The 20,511-nt window shown below is 35.1% G+C and overlaps 1 protein-coding gene across 6 annotated transcripts in view; it reads right to left on the reverse strand.

Moving 5' to 3' along the window:
* CNOT4 (CCR4-NOT transcription complex subunit 4) overlaps nt 1-20,511 on the reverse strand; it is a 149,657-nt gene that overhangs the window by 13,360 nt on the left and 115,786 nt on the right. For 4 of the 6 annotated variants that reach the window (XM_043873531.1, XM_043873529.1, XM_043873530.1 and 1 more), the window contains exons 9-10: nt 19,282-19,531; nt 17,895-18,392 (exon numbers count right to left, since the gene is read on the reverse strand). In XM_043873531.1, coding sequence (XP_043729466.1) covers nt 17,895-18,392; nt 19,282-19,531 — 748 coding nt within the window. Of the gene's footprint in view, nt 1-441; nt 12,804-17,894; nt 18,393-19,281; nt 19,532-20,511 lie in introns of those variants that run through there. The other 2 variants (XM_043873533.1, XM_043873532.1) reach the window with 1 other exon arrangement.

Raw genomic sequence — 20,511 nt, forward strand, 5'->3', positions numbered from 1 at the left:
CAATTGTTTCCCACTGGAAATGTCCTGCTTCTAAATTCTGGGATCCATTTCCTTTCTTCTTCTGTTGCCTGCCCAAATTCAAAGACTTCACAGCTAAGACTTCACAACTCCATCTCTATCCCACCAAAACATCAATCCCATAAAACAAATGGAATAGAGTTGTCGATGAAAGCCAAAATGCATTTCCATAAAGAACCAACCATATCAGAGTAATTTATTCTTTGGACAGACTTTCTAGGATATGATATATCCTGAATTCAGCAGTTTCTGGAAGCTTTCTAATGGCAATCTTTTGGTATAAGATTCTAAAGTACAGCATGGATGATGGCAGTGTTTAGATGAACTGTCACAGAGCTTAAGACACTGTGTGTTAGTCTGAAAGTTGCTGAGATAGTGCTTGGCTTATCTTTGACTCCATGCTTCTTACTATACTTAACAAAACCCACACAGTTTATTTAAACATGCAAACAAAAAGCCAATTCTAGAGATGACAGAATCAATTATTAAAACTACAACTATTACTAAATCAAAATCCTTAAACTCTTCACTATTAATGTTACTAATAACATTTATCTCACTTTATAATCACATAGTCTCATACGATAAACTTGTTAAGATGGTAATATATAAACAAGGGTACACTCTAACTACACCAAATCCAAACACACAATTTAACATGGTTACATTCAGATTTTTAAAAATATATTTGGGAAGTACAGGATGGAAGAGATCTAACTAACCAGTCACATGTATGAAAAAAGGTTTAGTAGTTTTAGTTACACCATTTCATAACAATTGGGTTAATAGAATTTTTAAAAAATAACATTAAGCCCACATAAATAGATGCGAAATGTCCAAATTAGCAACTGTATGACACTGAGCCAATCACAAATGATAACCACTCTGAGCCTCAGTTTCCTCTTTCACAAAATAGGGATAATATCTACTCCACAGGATATTTTTATAAAGACACTGTGTAAACTATAAAGGAATATACAAATATTAGTAATAAGAAAAGTGTTAATGAAAAAGTAGATTCTCTAATCACATCTGGATTATTAAAGTATAACCTCCATATTTCAAGCAAGCCATTCAGTTCCATGTCGAAATATGTGGAGGAGAAATGGACTAAAGAGAACTAGAGACCATGTTAAATGTGAAAAGGTTAAAAGGACTAAGGATGTTTCATCCTCAGTCGAGAAGTTATTAGACAAGTGGATGCTGCCTTCACATATTTGACAAGAAGCATAAATGGGAAAAAGATTTTGGTTTAGCCAAGAAAAAAGATTCTTTAACAATCATAAGTTCCCTAAAGAGAGCGCCCTGCTTATGAAAGTACTAAGTTCCCCAAGTAGCTCTTCAGTACTTACATTAAGTAGAGTTCTAGAAAATAAGCTATTTATAAAGGTTTTCTGAATTGTGTGTATATGTTTGTGAGTATTACAAATGAGACACTGGAGGTAAGAAGGGTTATCGGTTAGGTGAAATTTTTTAAAGCTTGTGTGTATGGAGGAGGGAGCACGGTGGTCTTGGGAAAATAAGGAATAGTCACAAGCTGCATTTCCAGAGTTCAGAAGTAGAGAAGGACTGATTATGGAGTGATGAGGCGAATCCTAACACTGAACTGAGGATCACAGTTCAACCAAGAGATAAGATAACTTATTTGTAAGCAAATCTGATTAATGTCTCCACAAGTCCAGATTTAACACAAAGCACATCCAGATCCAGGCTTTGCATACCTCCAGAAATAATCAGATACAAAATCACCCTCTCAACCACAAGTTTTCATTCAGCAAATGTTTATTGGCTATGTCTGGGGCTTGATGCTATAACATTCTGCAGCAGCGTCCTACATTTCATGCTGTTCTGCTTATTTTCTATTTCTTGAGCAGATCACTGGAGTTTGGTTATTCTGAAGAAAGCAGTGATAGCTTTCGATTGTTTAGTACCAATAAAATATTTTTTAAGGGAGTGTAAGTTCCCTTCAGGCTTGCATTCAGACCAAAGTATCTTGCCACACATGCAGCAAATCCTCATAGGGTTGTATGTCCATTGAAATTTCTAAGACTTTTATGTTCATAATCTTCCAAATTTAAAGATTTCTAAATTTTCTAAAAGTTACTAGAAACACTAAAGTCAGTTTTTACTTCATTTGATTATTACACAGCTCACTTTTGTTTTGACACTGAAGATCAGTCAGTCTCATCTTTTTCTGAAGGATGGCTCCTATCTTAAGGGTTTATATCAAAGACACAAAAATACCCTCAAAGGACGACTAAAAATTATCCATGCTCTGAAATGTGATTTTCCATGCTCTGAAATATAACCTAACTATGAGCTTTATTTTTAGAAAGTTATCTTTTTAGGCATTAAAATAAGAAACTGCTTCTTAATTTTAGAAAAACGATTGTTTTAGGAAATGAAGTAAAGTCCTCATTATTATACTAAAACTAAATGAAATAGATAATGGATATGGTCATAGTAATAAACACTTCCAACCAAACAGATCAAGCATACATCTTTCTTCTTCACTGTACTATTTTCACAAACCAGAGGTATTTGTTAAAATTTGAGGTTGTTTTATAAATAAACATTTGATTTTTCAAAATAAGAATATAAATTGAAATTTACTTTTTTATTTTCACATACATATGTGAAATTTATGATCTTATAAAAAAAGACTAGTCTGCTTTTTCTTCCTTACTATTTATACTGTTGAAAATACAGACATTTTCTTGCTTTCAATTTTTCAAATAATGCCTCAATTTAAAGAGATTTCATCCTAATAAGACTGTATTCTTTTCAAACCTATAAAAGATAATACTCCTTTGGAGGATAGCATTTCAAAAGGCCTACCTACTGATGAATTTAAACAGCTATATGCCTACCATCAGGTTCACTAAGTGGCCTTAGTTTAAAAATTATTTTAAAAATATATTTAAGTGTTCATCCTTGGCTATGATTTATTGTAGTTCAACTGGCAAAGAATGCCAGAGATAGTCTTGACAGACCAATTCTCAATCAGCATTGAAGAAAGGAAAGCAGGAAGGAAAGAAAGATCAGATGAAAACAGTCTTAAAATATAATATAAATTATATATTTAGTCTTAAATATAAATTAGAAACAACAATTCCTATTTCTCCATCTCCTGGAGCTGTATACGGAACTAGAATTTTTAGTGGAAAAAAATTAGTTTTATTAAAAATCACATATGATTTGTGAAACATTGAATTTCAGTAGTATTGTCCAGAAAGTATTTTTAAAGAGCTAGAATTACTTAGAAGTAAAAGCAAGTGAATAACGGCAATCTAGCAAAGTCAAAAGTCTACCCATCAGACATTTGTTACTCAATCTACTCCCAACCCAGACTGTACTTTCGGCTTAAATGTGCTGTTTTGTTTTTAAGAGAGAACAAAAAGACTGACTGAGAAGGAAACTTGGAGGTAAATGACCATAGAGGCACTGAGCGAACACTCAGGGAGTTGACAGAGCCCGTTCCTCTCCTCTGAAAAGGGAAAACTCAGGCCTGTCGAGGGTCCTGCAGGGGTACCACACAGGAAGTGCACCTTAAGATCTAGTCAAGACCTCCCCCTCTAAATGTGGGCAGTTACATGCAGAAAGAAAGAAGCAACTTCTTCTTTGCCCAAAGGAAGAAAAAAAACTGGACAGAGAGGTGAGCACAAGCTACCAGAGTAAGACTCACAGCGGGCAAAACTAAAACCAGAAAGCATGTTATAAAACAAAAGTTGCAGGGGTGTGTGTATTTATTTGGAAATTATGAAAGATCTCTGCTTAGTTCAGTAATAAGCTTCATTACAATCACCTGCCATTTAAAATAAACGTGAGGTTTTGCAGCACTGACTCAAGAAATGTCATTCCTACCTGGGACTAGGGCTGGGGAAGACTATGGTTAGGTTAATTAGTGATTAACAGTTTAGATGTAAAAACAAAAACCCCAAAAACCCATACCTGGTAGCAAATCACACCCTAAGTAAGGGATGAGGGAATAGGGCTATCAGTAATTCATAATCACAAATTTTAATAAAAACTTATATTTTAATAGAGACAACGTAAGTGAAATAACACTCAGCTTAAGGTCAGTAAGAAATCTTCCTACTTTGTTGATGAAGTCATAACCCAGGGCCTCCTTTTCCTTTAGGTGAATACTCAATTTATAGACATAATAAAGAAAAAAAAGAACGGCTTCAGTGTCAGTTTTCTTGCCAATGCCAACACATAAAATGACAATGTTTAAAAACATCCCAGCAATATTCCAGATCACTATGTTCTGCTCCATAGACACATTATTTCCATACACAAGACTGATGACAACAGAGTAGAAATGCTAGCACAGTCTTTGGGAGGAGATCTCACCATATTAGGAAACAGCGCTAGGCTATAAAAGTTGATTGCAGTCAGCATCCCTGCATTTCTTCTTGGAGACGATGATGGTATTATCAACTTTAAATCCTTGTGGAGCTTCCCCTCTTTTTCATTATGCTGAAAACAACAACCTCCTTGATTGGAAAAAAATCAGCAGATGTGCTATCATTTTACATGGTGTAGCATACAGTAGCTCTTCAGAGATGAATCTGAGATCACCCCTTTGGTGTGGGTGCAGTACATCTTGGTGCCGTTACTCTAAGAATTCTTTTCACTCTGTAGTATTAGAGATATCAGCAGTCTAGTAGTCATGCAGGTCCATGCTTAAATGTTCTTTGGCACTGCAGAAAAATCCTGGGTAAAATCAACTCCACCTCTGTTTTACTCTTTATTTTGGTTCTGACATCTGTATTTAAGTCACATTAAGAGTACCTGTGAAGTTTCAATCTCCCCCCACTAAAGTTACTTCAAGGTCACTAGGCGACATTTAACACAAAGCTGTTTTAATAACAGTTGCCAACAGATGGACAATCTGAATGCTTTAAATTCATTATTTGCACTGATATTCACAGTTGAAAGCCCTTGACTTGTGAGAACTACTATAATAAACTGTAAGACACAATGAAGTTTAGAGAAGAGATATGTTCTGAATCTTCAAGTTTTCTTCCTGAGTTACATATACTCACATTAAGAGTACCTGTGAAGTTTCAATCTCCCCGCACTAAAGTTACTCCGAGATCACTAGGCCACATTTAACAAAGCTGTTTTAGCAACTTATAGGATCTGTAATTACAGTTGCCAACAGATGGACAATCTGAACATCTTAATTAATTATTTGCATTGATATTCACAGTTGAAAGCCCTTGACTTCTGAAAACTACTATAGTAAACTACAGGACACAGTGAAGTTTAAAGAAGAGATATGTTCTGAATCTTGATGTTTTCTTCTCCTTGAATTACATATACGAAAGCATATTTATTGGTGAAGGCTAACAAAACTTCAAACTGTTGTTAGAATGTGATTGTGGGCAAACAACAATCCTTCTGAGCCTTAAATATTAATATCATTATTATTATTTGGTCTTCAAAAGAAGGATCATTAAAGGCTATGCTATATGTTTCATAGCTCTGAAGTTTTAGGACTATATAATAAAACTTCTTCTTCTTCTCTTTATCCTTTCCTTAGGTTTTCCTAAAGAGTATGATATGGGACAGATATGTTCAGTAGTGCAAGTGAAAACTGATGAGAAAAAGCTAAGAAAATATTTGTTCGGATAAAGCATAACCAGGGGTGAAGTGGGCACCTATACCATAACCTTGCTCCATATGAACAGGACTTTAATTCCCATTAAGAAAAAAAAAAAAACTTTAGAGAAGGACAGAATACGAATACAGCTCTTATCCTAAACACAAGAATTAATGAGAACACAGCAGGAATAAATACATGAAAAGTCACAGGGAGATGGCCTGAGGCTTTTTCCTCTGCCATATTCACCAAGTAGAGAATTTAAATGAAAATTAATATATATAAATCAATGTACATGCACACATACCCACTCAATCTCACCCTCAGACACAGAGCGAGGCTTATATAAAGCGAGGCTTCCTTGCTAAGGAAGCCATTTTTTCTGTAATGTACTAGTCAAATGTCATGAAGACAGAAAAGACTATTATTACCGCTTAAGAACTACTCAGACAGTTACTTTAAACATTTTTACCTGAGTCTAGATGCAGCTATTACCACACAGCCCCAACAAGGACGGGCCAAATTTCTCACAGCCAGAGTGGGTTATTTATTCAACTTTAAGATAATTAAAGAACAGTCCTACTAGGCCATCAAATTGTACACTTTAAAGTAGTTAATTGTATGTTATGTGAATTTCAACTTAAAAAAAAAAAGGTACTGAGTTCTTTAAAGGCTTTATAAATTATATGGAAGGGAAAAAAAGCTTTGAGGCTGTTGCTTATAACACAGCACCATAGTGGGTCTTAGGACCAAGCAGGAGCTGCAACAACAAACTGTTCAACGCACAGTATGTTCTTAGGGGTTGGGTTGGAGCTTCCCTTTCAAGTAGCTCCAAGCTACTTGAAAATAATCATAAAATGTGAAGCTGGCTAAGAACAAAGTGAAGTCAACAGCTGCTTATGAAGTCTGGTGTGAAGGAACCTGAAGAAAATGGATTGGTTCTCGAGCACAATAATTTCCATCTGGTTCATGGAATTTCTAGGTACTTCAGTCTAATTCTCAAGCAGCTTATAACTGCATAGGCCTGCCTTCAATTCTAGGTATCAATAGGTGTAAACCAGATTTTTATCTAACTCAAACTTAGGGTAGACTCTCCAAAGCTCCAAGCTACCAGACTCGTCACATGCACCTACTTCCTCTGTCTAAACCTTTCACATCATAAGTAACACACTCACCGGGGTTACCTACGCTGTCCAATCTCATCTCTGGCTTTCCCCAGGCCTTCCCTTGAACTATGTGTTCACATCCTCCTACTGTGCTTTGAGGAAGCAATGTTCACTCCACTGTGGGATGTTTTCCTCTGGATCACCTTCAACTTACAGGAAACATGACTCAGGATTCCCCAGGTAATACCATGCTTTCTACAACTCTCTCTCACACAGTCTGACTTCTTACTCTTGACAAAAGAACTAGAGGGGAAAGCTGGGTGAGTAAAGACCACAGGGGTAACGAAAGCTTGCCTTCTTTCCAACCTCCAGCCCTAATGTAAGACATCCATCTACAATCCTTTTTCTGGTTTTCACTTGTCAGGTAGTGCTGAGTGGTCATCACGCTGACTAGTCTCCTCATCTGTCCTTCTCTTAACAGTACTATACTGGTTCTTTGTCCTCATCAACATATAAAATCAATGAACTCTGGATCACAAGATTATATCATTAGTTTTGCCTTCTTAAACATCTTTGTGTTCTTTTTTTCTTCACCCTCTAACCAAAATCTCATACATGCTTTGTCCACTCCTGTTGAATCATCACAACATACAAAACTATACATATCTGACTCTTTTAAATTTGATCCTTATCTTGACTCAACAATTCTTAAATTTCTTTCTGATGAACTTCTAGGCTTATTCTCACAGACTTATTTCTTTCTCTCCCGCTTTTTTTTTTAAAAAACAGGTTCCCAACTCCAGTCTTTCATCCTCATTTTCTCACATGATATGCATCCAAGAATTACTCATATGAGCACCTTCATCTAATCTCATTTTCTCTAATCTCACCTTCTTTTGCCTAGATTTTCAGATTGTTTTTTACAAACAACAAAGGAAGATATAGCCCATCTCAATTAAGTTAAGCCCATAACCTAACCTCATCTTGGGTGTATCTCTTCCTAACACCTACAGAAATCTTTTACCCCACTGGTTAGCCTATTTTCTCTTCCATACTATCTATGCTATTCTCTCACTTAACTCTGTAAATTCTGCATTAAATATTCAGCTCCCTTATCTTAAAGCAGGGCTTCCCTCATAGTTCAGTTGGTAAAGAATCTGCCTGCAATGCAGGAGACCCGGGTTCGATTCCTGGGTCGGGAAGATCCCCTGGAGAAGGAAATGGCAACCCACTCCAGTATTCCTGCCTGGAGAATCCCATGGACAGAGGAGCCTGGCAGGCTACAGTCCATGGGGTCACAAGAGTCGGACATGACTTAACAGCTAAAGAGAGAGAGAGAAGGATCTTAAAGCAATGCCTTCTAAGATACACAACCTGTCTAGTCAGCATCTTGCTTTTCTCTTCCCCTTTGTTGCCAAATGTCTTTAGTCAATGACTGCTGCATCTACATCCTTGACATTTCCTCATGAATCCTAGAAATCTGCCCTTCCATCTGTATCTTTTTATGAAAGAAGCATTTCTAAAGGTCACTAGAGACATGGCCAAAACCAAAGGCCTTTCCCTGAATCTCATTCTGACTTGTAATTCATAATTTCTTCTGCAATCCTACTAGTATTACTATTCGTGTCCAGGCCATCTTGTTTTCACTGGTCAGCAATGATATATAGGAACTACTTTCTAACTAGTACTAATTTCCAGCAAATGTATTAATCTTAAAACGCTGCAATCAAGTTACATCTTTGCCAAAGAACATGTAGTTCTCTACCACTGACCACATCTACATCAAGACTAAATTCTTCTTCCTAGTTATCAAGGCTTTTGCACACTTACCTCACCTTCCTACATGACCTGTAATACCTCAGACAAGTCCATCTCCTTACCATCTTCTCCTGACCCTCCAAAGACCATGCTAATCTCCATCCCTAATTCTTCATTCAATCTGTTCCCTTTACTGTATTTTCCAATTCCATCATTTAATTTCAAGCCATCCTTCAAAAGCAAAAAGTGAGACATTTCCTATGAAGCTTTTTTCCAAATCTGCCCTGAATAACTTCTTTCTCTAAATCCTATTTTTACTTCTGCATCAGCAAAGTGTCTAACTGGCTCACTCAGCATTTCATGTGTGACTATTCAGCACAAGGAGACAACACAGTACATATTCAGACAAAAAGACTGAGAGGAGAAAGACGCAGCACTAGCGGCAGAAGAACTAGCTTGAAACCAGATAAATGACTTAGTTATATTTTATAGAAAAAGACATTATATATATCGTTATTTTCCAGTATCACCTCTTTAAAAGAAAAAAAATTTTTTTAAGTTATTGTGCTCTCAACTGTATGATATGCATCTCTTAAGCAGATATGGGAAAGCTTCATCATCAAATAAACAAAAGAATCCAAAACCTTACAACTCAATATAGGATAAAATGTCCTCTCATTTTTATATATGCACACGTAACTTGGTGGTCTTCATTTTGTGAGTTTCAATAAACCCGCAATTCGTTCCTTGCTCTTGACTCTGTGATGTAATGCCTCTGTATGAGGAGCTCCCTATGTACCTGGATCACAGCAGAAGAGAGCTCTGTCAGTCTTGCAGGTGCTTGGAATACTGTACAGATAGGAGCCATGTCAGTAAAACGTGCACACAATGCAATGAAGCTTTCTTTAAAAGAATATATATATATATATATATGAATCTATACTTAACTACCACAACACTAAAGAATAAGACATGAGTATATGCCCAAGACTGAGCAATACTTTAATCAGAATAATGAATGTATGTCTCCCCTGTTAAAATTTTTTTCACTCTCTCTAAATTATCACATATTTCAAAATGTCAAGTATCAGTATTCAATATCCTTCGTTGCCCTGTCAAAGCAATGAATAATGAAATGAGTGGACTAGTGTGGCTGTTCTTGTAATTAAAATATATCAAGAGGTGACCCTATAGAAATAACTGAAATAAAATTGTCACAAGACTGTTATCCTTGATAATATATAATAGGATCTATAATTTATTTAACTGGTATCCCTCAAGATCTAGCTTGAGCCACTACACAGAACAGGCACTCAAATATTTAATCAATGCTCTGCTGAAGTAAGAGGAGAGTATACAAAAGTGCCGCCTGTAAAAACAAATGCAACAGTAGAATGAAAAGGAAAGTATTATTAATCAGAAAATATTTCCTAATGGAATCTTTAAGAAAATAAAAAAAGGCACTTGACATTCATCATATGATCAAAATTATTCAGTCAAGGTCTATATCCTACTGTGGCACTAAGAAGTGATGCTCTAAATGTCTTTTTAACATTTTCCCCCACTTAGGCTGGGGGAAGAGGTCGGTCACCAAACACTTTGACAAGTCTAGTAAATACGAATATTCTCCCCAGAAAAAAAATGAACATCTATACACACATACAACTCATAAGCACGTCCAAGGAGTTTTGTATTCCAGGTTAAACATTTCTGATTTAAGGAAAAGACTAGTCACTTTTGAAAAGTTAAGGATAGAAAAGCATATAAAGTTTCCCTTGTGCATGACATATCAGTCATGCAAGGAATTTATCAAAAACTAATCTGAAGTTTTTAGAACTTCTCATTCTTTATCATCACTTGGCTTCATCACTTTACTTGCTATGTGAAGCAGGACTTTCTTGTACATGTTGTGTAATTTCTTCTGAGTTTTAGTACAATTAATTTTGACTGATTTTAGGACTTCACTTAAAAAAACCGTAACATACATAAAAGTAAGCAAAATAGTGAAGCTTAATTTTTTAGGCTTACAAAGTCTTAGATTTACAAAGTTAGTTAAATGATCATCTTTCATCCACATGAAAATATCTAAGTTGAAGCCTAATTACCCAAGAAAGCATTTTTCTGTTTACAGTGTGTATGTATAAGGTGGCATAGGAGGGGAAGCAGGCAGGAAGACAGTTCTGGGCTCTAGCAAATCAGATAAATTCTGACAGTTTTGTGGCAATGGCCAGGAATGAGAAAGGAGAGAAAGCTACCACAGGAGAAAGCCTTGTTTAACAGGTGTATTTCTCAACACAGAGAAGAACGTAAATGAGAGCTAACCACCTCTTATGTTTTCATAAGAAGAGTCAAGCAATGAAAGGCTTGCTCTGAAGGCTGGAGAAAACTATGCACTAAGTAAGCCCTAGCAGGGAACCCGAGTTTGTCCACAAGGCCAAGGAGCCTCAGCACCACAGGAGGCATTAAGTGGATGTCTTGGCCTCTTATAGTGAAAATGAAACCACAGTCAACACATACTAAAAGGCTTCATACTCAACACATACTAAAAGGCTTCTAACGAATTTACAGTATTTGTATTTGCTAAGTTTCTTATAATGCTGTCCTAAAGTCATTCCTAAATCAAAAGCTGAGATTGTCATTTATGCAGAAATTTTACAAGAATAATTTAAATGGCTAGAGAGTTGTTTCTATACTCTCAGCTAACCAAATTGAAGAATATCTAAGAATGGATTTTAGTTTACCTCCTATACTTAAGGACAAAGCCATTTAATTTGTGTATTTTATTTAATGGAAGGTTATTAGACTTTACATAGAGAGGTAACCCTGAAAACTCCAACTCCAACATGATATTATTATCAGTTCCCAGTAAGGTGTTTCATTATTATTATCATCACCATCATCATTATTATTTTAAATCTTTAGGCTTCCTTTTTTGGTATTCATGCTACTCTTTTAATATTTTTTTAAATTAAGGCATATCTTTTATATCACAATTGTCCTTTGAAAATCCCAAGAGGAGATCTGACTTTCCCTTTTCTTCCCAGATGCTTAATTTAGGCAGCAACAGTCATGTTTTCTGAACCAGCTTTGTCTAATGCTGAGTATTGAACTCAGCTTATTTTCTTTCATTATCAGCTTTAAAACTATTTCAAGAAATTGTTTATTATCCAAAAATCACTTCACATTATATCCTAATAAAGTACACCACTATTCTCTGTGATTAAAATTACCTATGACAACTTACGTGGCCTAATTTTAGAGGATCCCCAATCTCTTCTCTTCCACCTTAGTCTCATTCTGGTCAGGAACTTGTAATATAGTTTTATTATCACATTTCAATTGTGAAACAATGAAATTTCCAAACAAATATCTCACAGAACTACCATTTTTTCAATAAAAGTTTTATACTACTATGGTTGCTTCTCACATACAATATTTACCCCATATTCAAGTTTCTGATAAATCAACTGTAAGTTGAAATTCTGTTTCTGAGGCATTTCCTGGTATACTAGGCAGTGCATTAGGAAAGAGATTATATTGCATTTAGTCTATAATAATTATCTTTTAAGCGTCTCTATATAATTAACAACCATTCAAAAAGAAAGTGCAAATGTGCAAATGAGAAAGAACAAAAACAGTTTCTAAACAGGTAATGCATAATATAGGACATAAATCCATACAACTACAAACAATTACTGATAACATCCTTCTGGGCATTAAATGACACCACCAATTTTGTTTTATATGTATTCTTTCTTCTCAAGTATTCAAAGAATGCAATAGACATTATCTTCTTAATTTCCAAATTTCTCATGAATATATTAGGATATTACCATTTTTTCACAAGCCAGAAAACAAGGAACTACCATTATCTTTGAATATTTTCAATAACAGAGCCAAAGTAACAATTCTAGCTAATCTCATCTGGGATCTTAATTAGTACTACAAGTTTATTTGTGTGAGTTAAAAAATAGTATCACTCATGAGAAACAATGCCAAAATTATTATGCTAATAAATTGTGTTAAAGGCCTAATGAAGAAATACTTCAGCAGCTCTATGAGGTAACACACTAGTTGTAGGCATGAGGAACGTTTATGTTGGCTCTTTTGGGTGTATACATTAAATGCAAAATCAGAAAGGAATCATGCAAAAATCCGGTTGCCCATGCAAGCACCCCAGAGTCTAATCCTCTCCTCTCAGTTCTGTTGTCAGGCCACAGTAGTGTGGAGACTTGTAGGCCGCTGTCCTTGTTGTAATGAATGGGAAGAGGCTGACAGTGGCATGGTCGAAACCTTCACCTCTTCTTCCCCTGTGGAAAAGTCAGTCATGGTCTAGTTATGGGTGACTAGATTTGTTAACAGTCCCTTTAAAAATGATTTCAATATTTGGAATACTGATACATATATAAAATACATGCTTAATGGCTGTAATGCGAGTGTGAAACAAGACATGAATTTTAAAATATAAACTTATCAAGTACCTAGAAAGCAGTTACACTCTAATCACACCCTTAAATTTAATACTATGTCAGATTTAAGAACAAAATAGATTCAGAATTATAAATATACAAAAAGGAAAAAAAGAGACCAGGAAAGCCATTCTTTTCCAAGCCAATTGGACCTTTTATATAGACACTCCTAATAGTAAGTAGTATTTTGTGGGGGGAAAAAAAAATTAAAACTAAATTCACCGAAGTGAAAATGTGAGTTTTGTAAAGGGCAAAATGGCAAATCCATGTTTTAAAACCAGTCATTATATTTAGAAAAAAGAAATTAAAAGATATAAATATTAGCTTAGCAAATTACCATATAGCATCTGAAAATTCAATGTGCACTTTTGAAATAATGAGAAAATAGTAAAATACTAACAATACAATGATCCAATTGACTGAAAGTAAGATGACTACTTCTAGGTCAGAGAACTATACATGAAATGAGATCAGGTCTCCCAACTATAATTGATAATGACTACAAGTGACTTGTTTCACAAATGACTCAAAATTCAATCAAGTCACTGTTAAAACAGTGAATTCAGAAACAAAGAATTTTCTTTAAATGCCCTCTCTTAAGTAAATTTGAATAAACAAAAACATGAACAAAAATCTAATCTTGAACAGTTTTAAATATTTTTCTAGGTATATTTTGAAACAACAATGCTCACAGACTTAAGATTATTATTTGTTTCCCAAATAATTTTTAGCTCTATAGAATAAAAACATCCTGGCAGAAAGTTCTTTGAAAAACAAATCTGCGAAGTTACACTTGGAAAGATAGTTTAAGTGATACCATGAAGAAAAAGACTTGAGTCTTTAGAACCGGTTATTTCATAGTTTTTCAGTAAATTGGCAAATATTCTATAAATCCCAAATATATAGCAAGAAAGCTGTGTAAAAGAAATTTTAGAGTTCTTGGTGAGGACATGGTACTCATAAGAACTAAGCAAGAGATTAATTTTCATCAAGTCAATGAAATGCATTCTATTTTGTAACTGCAAGTTACATTCCTGAGCTGGGCCAATTGTCTCATGAATAGATAAAAAAGGGACCTCCCAAGAGTGTGAGAGCAAAAATCAATTACTATGGGAAGAAAGCCAAGTTAAAGTAAATGCCAGTAATCTTCATTTATGATAGAGAACATCAATACTGTAGTGAAAAACATTTCACTTACTGAATCTGAGCCCTGGGTTCCTATCTTAAATCTACTACTAACTGAATGTGTGACTCCTAACAAATTATTTAACCTTTTCAGAACATAGCTTTGCCATTCCTAAAATGAAGGAGTTGAACAGGCAGGTCATTTTTTGGAACAGGAAAAGTTACTTTTTAAAACAAAAGCACACAGTTCCAATAACAAGGAAGGTCTGAATGGACTTCCCTATTACTGGTTACTAATCCAAGTTTTCCCTCAAGAATATTTATTCCAAAAACCCTTCTCAATTTAGAAAACTGGATATGCAGCCAAGAAAATGCTGCTAAAAAGATTTCACTTAAGGAAATAACTAATTTTCAACATTTAAAAAATGTTTTCAATTAGGCAGAGGAAATGGAAACCATGTTTATGTCAAACCTAGGGCAACTGTCCTTCCCATGATAGATTTCAGATATATCAATTTTTAATAATTAACTGAAACAAACCAAAACTTAAAATTTAAATACAAATGTATAATAAATACAGACATGTGTAAGATACAAAGGTGACTACTTACTCCTAACTAAAAGTCAGGAACCCCATCTTGCTCTACATATCTAAAGAACAAATACATATGATTTTTCCAGTACTGAATACTGTCTAAGCGTATCTTAAGACCTCGCTGAAACCTATGTACTCTCCTTTATGAAGCTCTTAACAGTTACCCTGTGTAAGAAACCATGATATTCACTGCAGAAAATAGAGTTAAACCTTTTTCAACAGTTCAACTCAAGTACAGCTGAGTTATAACTAGGGGTGGGAGGCAGACATTGCCTACATATTAAATTGCTTCAAAAAATGCACAGTTAAGATGTACACAGTTTTCCAGAATTTCAGGTTGTCATTTCTAATTGTTACGGCAAAACCTCAATCATTTGGCTACAATTATAAAACTATCCTGTTTTGAGGCTTCACACATTCAGCATCCTGAGGTATTTGCCAAATATATATAGGCCATGGAAGGGTTCTGTATAACTCTTGATATCAATTTTAAATATTTCAGTGCATTAACACTAAAATTTCTTTAGCCATGGGGACCTTAAGAGTTCTCTAAAAATAAGCTTAATTGTAAGTCACCACTTAAATACCAAGCTAGTATGCACAGTCAAGAAACTGAAATAACAAACTCCCACATCCCAGAAAACAGAAAAGTGATTCAGAATCTATAGTCGGTGACTTCATTCTTAGAATTTCTGGAAAAAAAAAAAAAAGGATTTTATGCTCTGTGGTTGAGTATATGCTAAAAGAAAAGAAAAACCCAGGAGGACAGGATGATGATTTAATGCCACATTCTTCTTCATAAAGTATCTACTCTAGATGAAGATTTCAAATGACTAACATGAGGACAACTACCCTCAAAAATCAGTGATTACTCATCACTCCTGTGGCATTTCTGGAATATTTACCAGCTTAAAAAATATTTGGTTTAAACCTGCTCTTTTTACACTAATGGACAATATGATAACTATGAAATCAGAAGAACAGATAATTTTTGAGGATGGTCACATAATAAGTCAAATGAAAGTCACGATGAAGACAGCTAAGAACTAGAGTTCCACAAAGGCATCCTCCTTCCTATCATATCAAGCCCACGCTGTTCTGCCTCCCTGACCGAGCTCCCCATCCTCTCCTCCACTCTAGAGAACACATGAAGCACCTCCTGGTACAGAAGGTAGTTCTATTGTTTCTTAATGTAATGACACTCTAAATTTTGCCTCTATGCCTTTATTTGGGAGTTTCTACCAACACAAAAGGTCTTGCCCTTTCCCTCTTGCTAACCCAAATCCAGGATACAGATCAATTCCTACTTCCTCAATGATGCTTCCCCAACAATTTATAGGCTCCACTGATGTGTCTTGCATTCCAGTATCAAATAGTTGCCACCTTCATACACAGCCTTATTTTATCTTGTCAACTACACTATACAGTATCTGGAAATAATATCTGCATTTTAAAGTTTTTCTGCATTATCCACATGGCCTAGTTCATTCTTGGGCAGATACCCAAATATTCATAGTAATTGGTCTAATATTCTATTGTTAAATGTTTAGAATATTTAGGGGAAATTAAATTTTTGGTGTTATGTTATGAGATACACTACTAGTAATTTAAATTCCACACTTCTAAATGATTGAAACAAAGGAAAACAAAACAAACTTACATTCTAATATACTGTCTTGGAAAAAAATGAATACCAGGAACTGAACACTTAGTATTTCTCAAGTGAATATCATGTAGAAGAAGACTGAAAAATGTCACTCTCGATTACCTACTAACTACCAAAATCAAATGAACAAATATCATGAGTCCCACCAACGTGCAAACCACTACATTAGGTGCTACCGTGGTGGTGGTGGTTTAGTTGCTAAGTCGTGTCTGATCTTTGCAACCCCGTGGATGGGGACCACCAGGCTCCTCTGTCCATAGGATTTTCCAGGCAAGAATACTGGAGTGGGTTGCCATTTCCCTCTCCAGGGATCTTCCTAATCCAGGGATTGAACCCGGTTTCCTGCATGGCAGGCAGATTCGTTAACAACTGAGCTACCGACCCCATGTGCTATCACTCTTATGCGTAAATTAACTTGACTGTATCAAAAGCCACACACCATATTCTCTTAACCTACCTACTTGTTTTGAAATTCAAATGCTGTAGTCACAAAGAGAATAGAGTCAAAGAATTTTGATGGATCTCTGAAAATTTATCTATCAACCTTGCTAAAAACAAGAGAACAAAGGTCTTGCTGGTGGTAGCACATTATCACAATAATGCTGTGCCATGCCATATCACAAAGGCCAAGACAAGGGATAAAAACAAATTTTATGAGTTATGTGACAGAGTGAATGACTATTCTATTCTACTTGATTCTCTTCAGAATCAAGAGAAAACAAACTCTTTCACCAGTCATAGCTAAAGCCCAAATCAAACTTTGAAAAACTATTAATAAGAAAGATTCATTTAAATATAGAAGTCAGTTGGTCTAAAAAATATCATATGAGACCTTAAAAGTCAAAAGTTCTGAAACCTTCAAGGGTAGCAGTACAAAATCAGAAATATTCTGGCGTCACTTACAGGAATCTAATATTTACCCCAGAAACAAAAACATGACAGGCCAAAAGGAAAAAAATCTCTCCTTGAACAATTTTTCACAGAAAGTATAATTGTGCACATATGATATGTCTGTGAAAATTAAGAGTTCCCAAATATTATGTCGTTTACTATATAAGCAGAGTTTTGATGTGAGTGTGTGTCTATCAGTCAAAATAAACTGTCAAAAAGAGTTAAGAGGGTGGCTTTATCCCTCATGCTCTCACTAATTATCATCTCTAAAACCTTTTTTTTGAACCAGTTTACTTTCAGAATGTGTAATCAGCATTTTTGGTGTTGGACATTATGGCACCATAATTTCAGAGCCCATTTTTTTTGCATTTGAAAAAGATTTATATGCCATAAGAAAGTATGGTAACTATGCTATTAAGTAAAATGCTTCCGAGCAATAACCAGGTATAATACTCCACCATCCTTATAAAGCTCAATATTACAAGGCATCCATCCAATTAAAATTTTTTTAGATTATGATAAAGAGTGTTTCCCATTGAAATTTCCAAGACTAATGATAAACACTTTCTGTTATCCAAAAGTACCCTCCCTACCCACCCAACAATCTGCAGGCAAGAGATATTCACAAATTCTCAAAGGCTATAAACAAACCTACCTGCTATAGGGATCCCTCCCAGACCTGTGTTGTGCTGTGGCGGGAGATTCAAGTCCAAGAAATTACTATTTGAGGTGGGGTTTGCTGTGTGGTTCAAGTGCATGATGCTATTGCGTGGAAAGGCCATCCAAGGATAGCGGGCTGCCTGGCCTGGAAAACTGAATGAATTATAAACCGCTCGGTGCTGCTGAAATTGAGGGAACCTCTGTGGCAAGACGGAAAAGGTACTATTCAGAGAGTTGGCATTTGTAGGTGCAGCAGGATGTAGGAATCCAGAGCCTGGACCTTTGGCGGTTGTAGTGTGTGACGAGGAGTTCTGAAGAGATGTGGGCGAAAGGGAAGGCTGGTCTTGGACTGACAGTTCCTTTTCAATTAAGTCTGCTAAGGCTTTTCGAGTGACATCAAAGGGATCAAAACCCAAGTCATCCTCTGGTTGTTTAGAAGAACCAAAGCCAAACGCTGCTTGCCAGTCTGTAGAGGATGATACTGGGATTGTTTCTGATGGGAAGAAAATCAGTGATAAATTTAAAACATATATCTCACTTCTATACTAGTGAAACATCATACTATATAACACAAAGGCAAATAAATACATGCAAAATCTGTTAAGATTTCTTAGAACATTAAGACTGTAAAATTATAATTGGCCTCAGATACTTTAAACAATGGTTTCATTTTTAAGTTACTAACTTCAAAAAGTGAATGATACAGATTGATTTTGCTAATCAAGGAAAACAAAGTACTACTTGAAACCCAAATCATACCCTCAACTATTCATTATCAAAACCCAGAATAAGTTGTTTAAATGAAATAAAGTAGTAAATATGGTCAGAGAATTCAATTTAAGTTTATTTTTAAAATGTATTTCTCAAAGACACAAGTATAAATAATTTTGAATATATGCTTTATATACTACTATAACAATGAAAAAAGTATCTATATTTATATTTTTTTACATTGTCTTAATTTTATGCTATCTTTCACATTAATGAGAACAAAATGAATGAAACTGGAAATGGTTCAAAATGCCAAAATATAACATTCGATATTGACATACTTTTTTGTCAGCTGGGAAAACACTTTATAAAATATAACTGTATAAATATAAATCTAATTAAAAACTGTAAGCCTTTCCTATTAATACTTCCTAGAGGAATAAGTATTTGAATATTGAAAAAATGATCTAATCCTTCATTTCTGGAGAAATCTGTTAACACAGTAATTTCTAGATCATACAACTCTTACCAAAATCATACAATTTCTTGCAATTTAAATGTTTACATTTTTATGAAAAAAGAGGAGGACAAAAGCAGCGTAACAGCACACCCAGCGAAGGTCTGGTTTTAGTCTGAGTATCACTACTCATACACACAGTGTTGTTATGTACCTGATGTGAAGAGGCTCTGTGGCTCTGGTGCTGTAGGCCAGTCACTGGAAGTCTGTGGGGAGCTGGGGAAAGGAGGAAGCCCGCTTGGGATAGGGTTGGGATGGCGAAAATTATCTGAGAATAACGACTGTGACTCAGTTACTGCTCCTTCAAAAGGAGACCGTGCACTGTGATTGGATGCACTGATGGGGATGACTGGATTGGATTTTGATAAACCAGGAGGTGGTGAAGGTGTATCACTGTTAGATATCTAAATAAAATAGGAAAAGAAAAGAATAATCAACATAAATTTATACTATATACAATAATAAGCCATACTTTAAAGGGCTTGCAATGAAAAGTACTAGAATAGTGCTCTTCAAAAACGGGATACTTAAGAGACTTTTTTTAGGACTGTGTGAATTTTCAAAAAATCAACTTCGGACTTCCCTGTCAGTTCAGTGATTAAGATTCCACACTTCCACTGTAAGGAGCATGCACAGTTTGATCCCTGGTAGGGGAACCAGAATCCCACATGCCACACAGTGCAGCCAAAAAAATATCAACTTACATATGTACTTTTTTATGTAAACTCCTGAAAAGACACAGTCCGTATCCTCTCCTTTTACAACCTAATTTCTCTCACTATTTCTTACTCTCTGGGGTCTAACCAAAGTATTTTGCCCAACAGTGAAAACTTTCTGGAAGCCAAACACAACTTTATTAGAAATATTCAGATTAGTAATGACAGCGTGTCTGACTCTTAAGGACTACATTTTCTTTGGCAAACTAAGTGATTCCCAATACTTTGGTTTTAAACAAAACGAAAATATCTAATCAAGTTGTTTCCAAACACATCATTATAACTAATTTTTATAATAAATCTTAATATGATTCTTAGGTATTTAAAATTCAAGAGTTTGAAAATTTGAGTGATATTGACATAATACTCTTTCTTCCATTTACTTATATATATGAACAAGATATCTCAGCACTTTTATTTAGAAAAACGAAAACACGATTAGATGGCTGCTGAAACATCTCCTTGTGCCAAAGGGTAATATTCATCCATGGATACAAGAAAACTAATTTTAAAATGCCCAATCTGCTTCATTAAGAAGTAAATTTCCAATACAATTTTAGCTTTTACGTTAAATGATTAATTTTTTTATTAAAAAAAAAAAATGAGGCCAAGGAAGGATGTAAAATTTCCGATTGTTAAAGACGAGCTTGTGTAAATGGATGAGGGAG

The sequence above is a fragment of the Cervus elaphus genome, chromosome 18 (genome assembly GCF_910594005.1).
Source record: "Cervus elaphus chromosome 18, mCerEla1.1, whole genome shotgun sequence".
Classification (NCBI taxonomy): domain Eukaryota; kingdom Metazoa; phylum Chordata; class Mammalia; order Artiodactyla; family Cervidae; genus Cervus; species Cervus elaphus.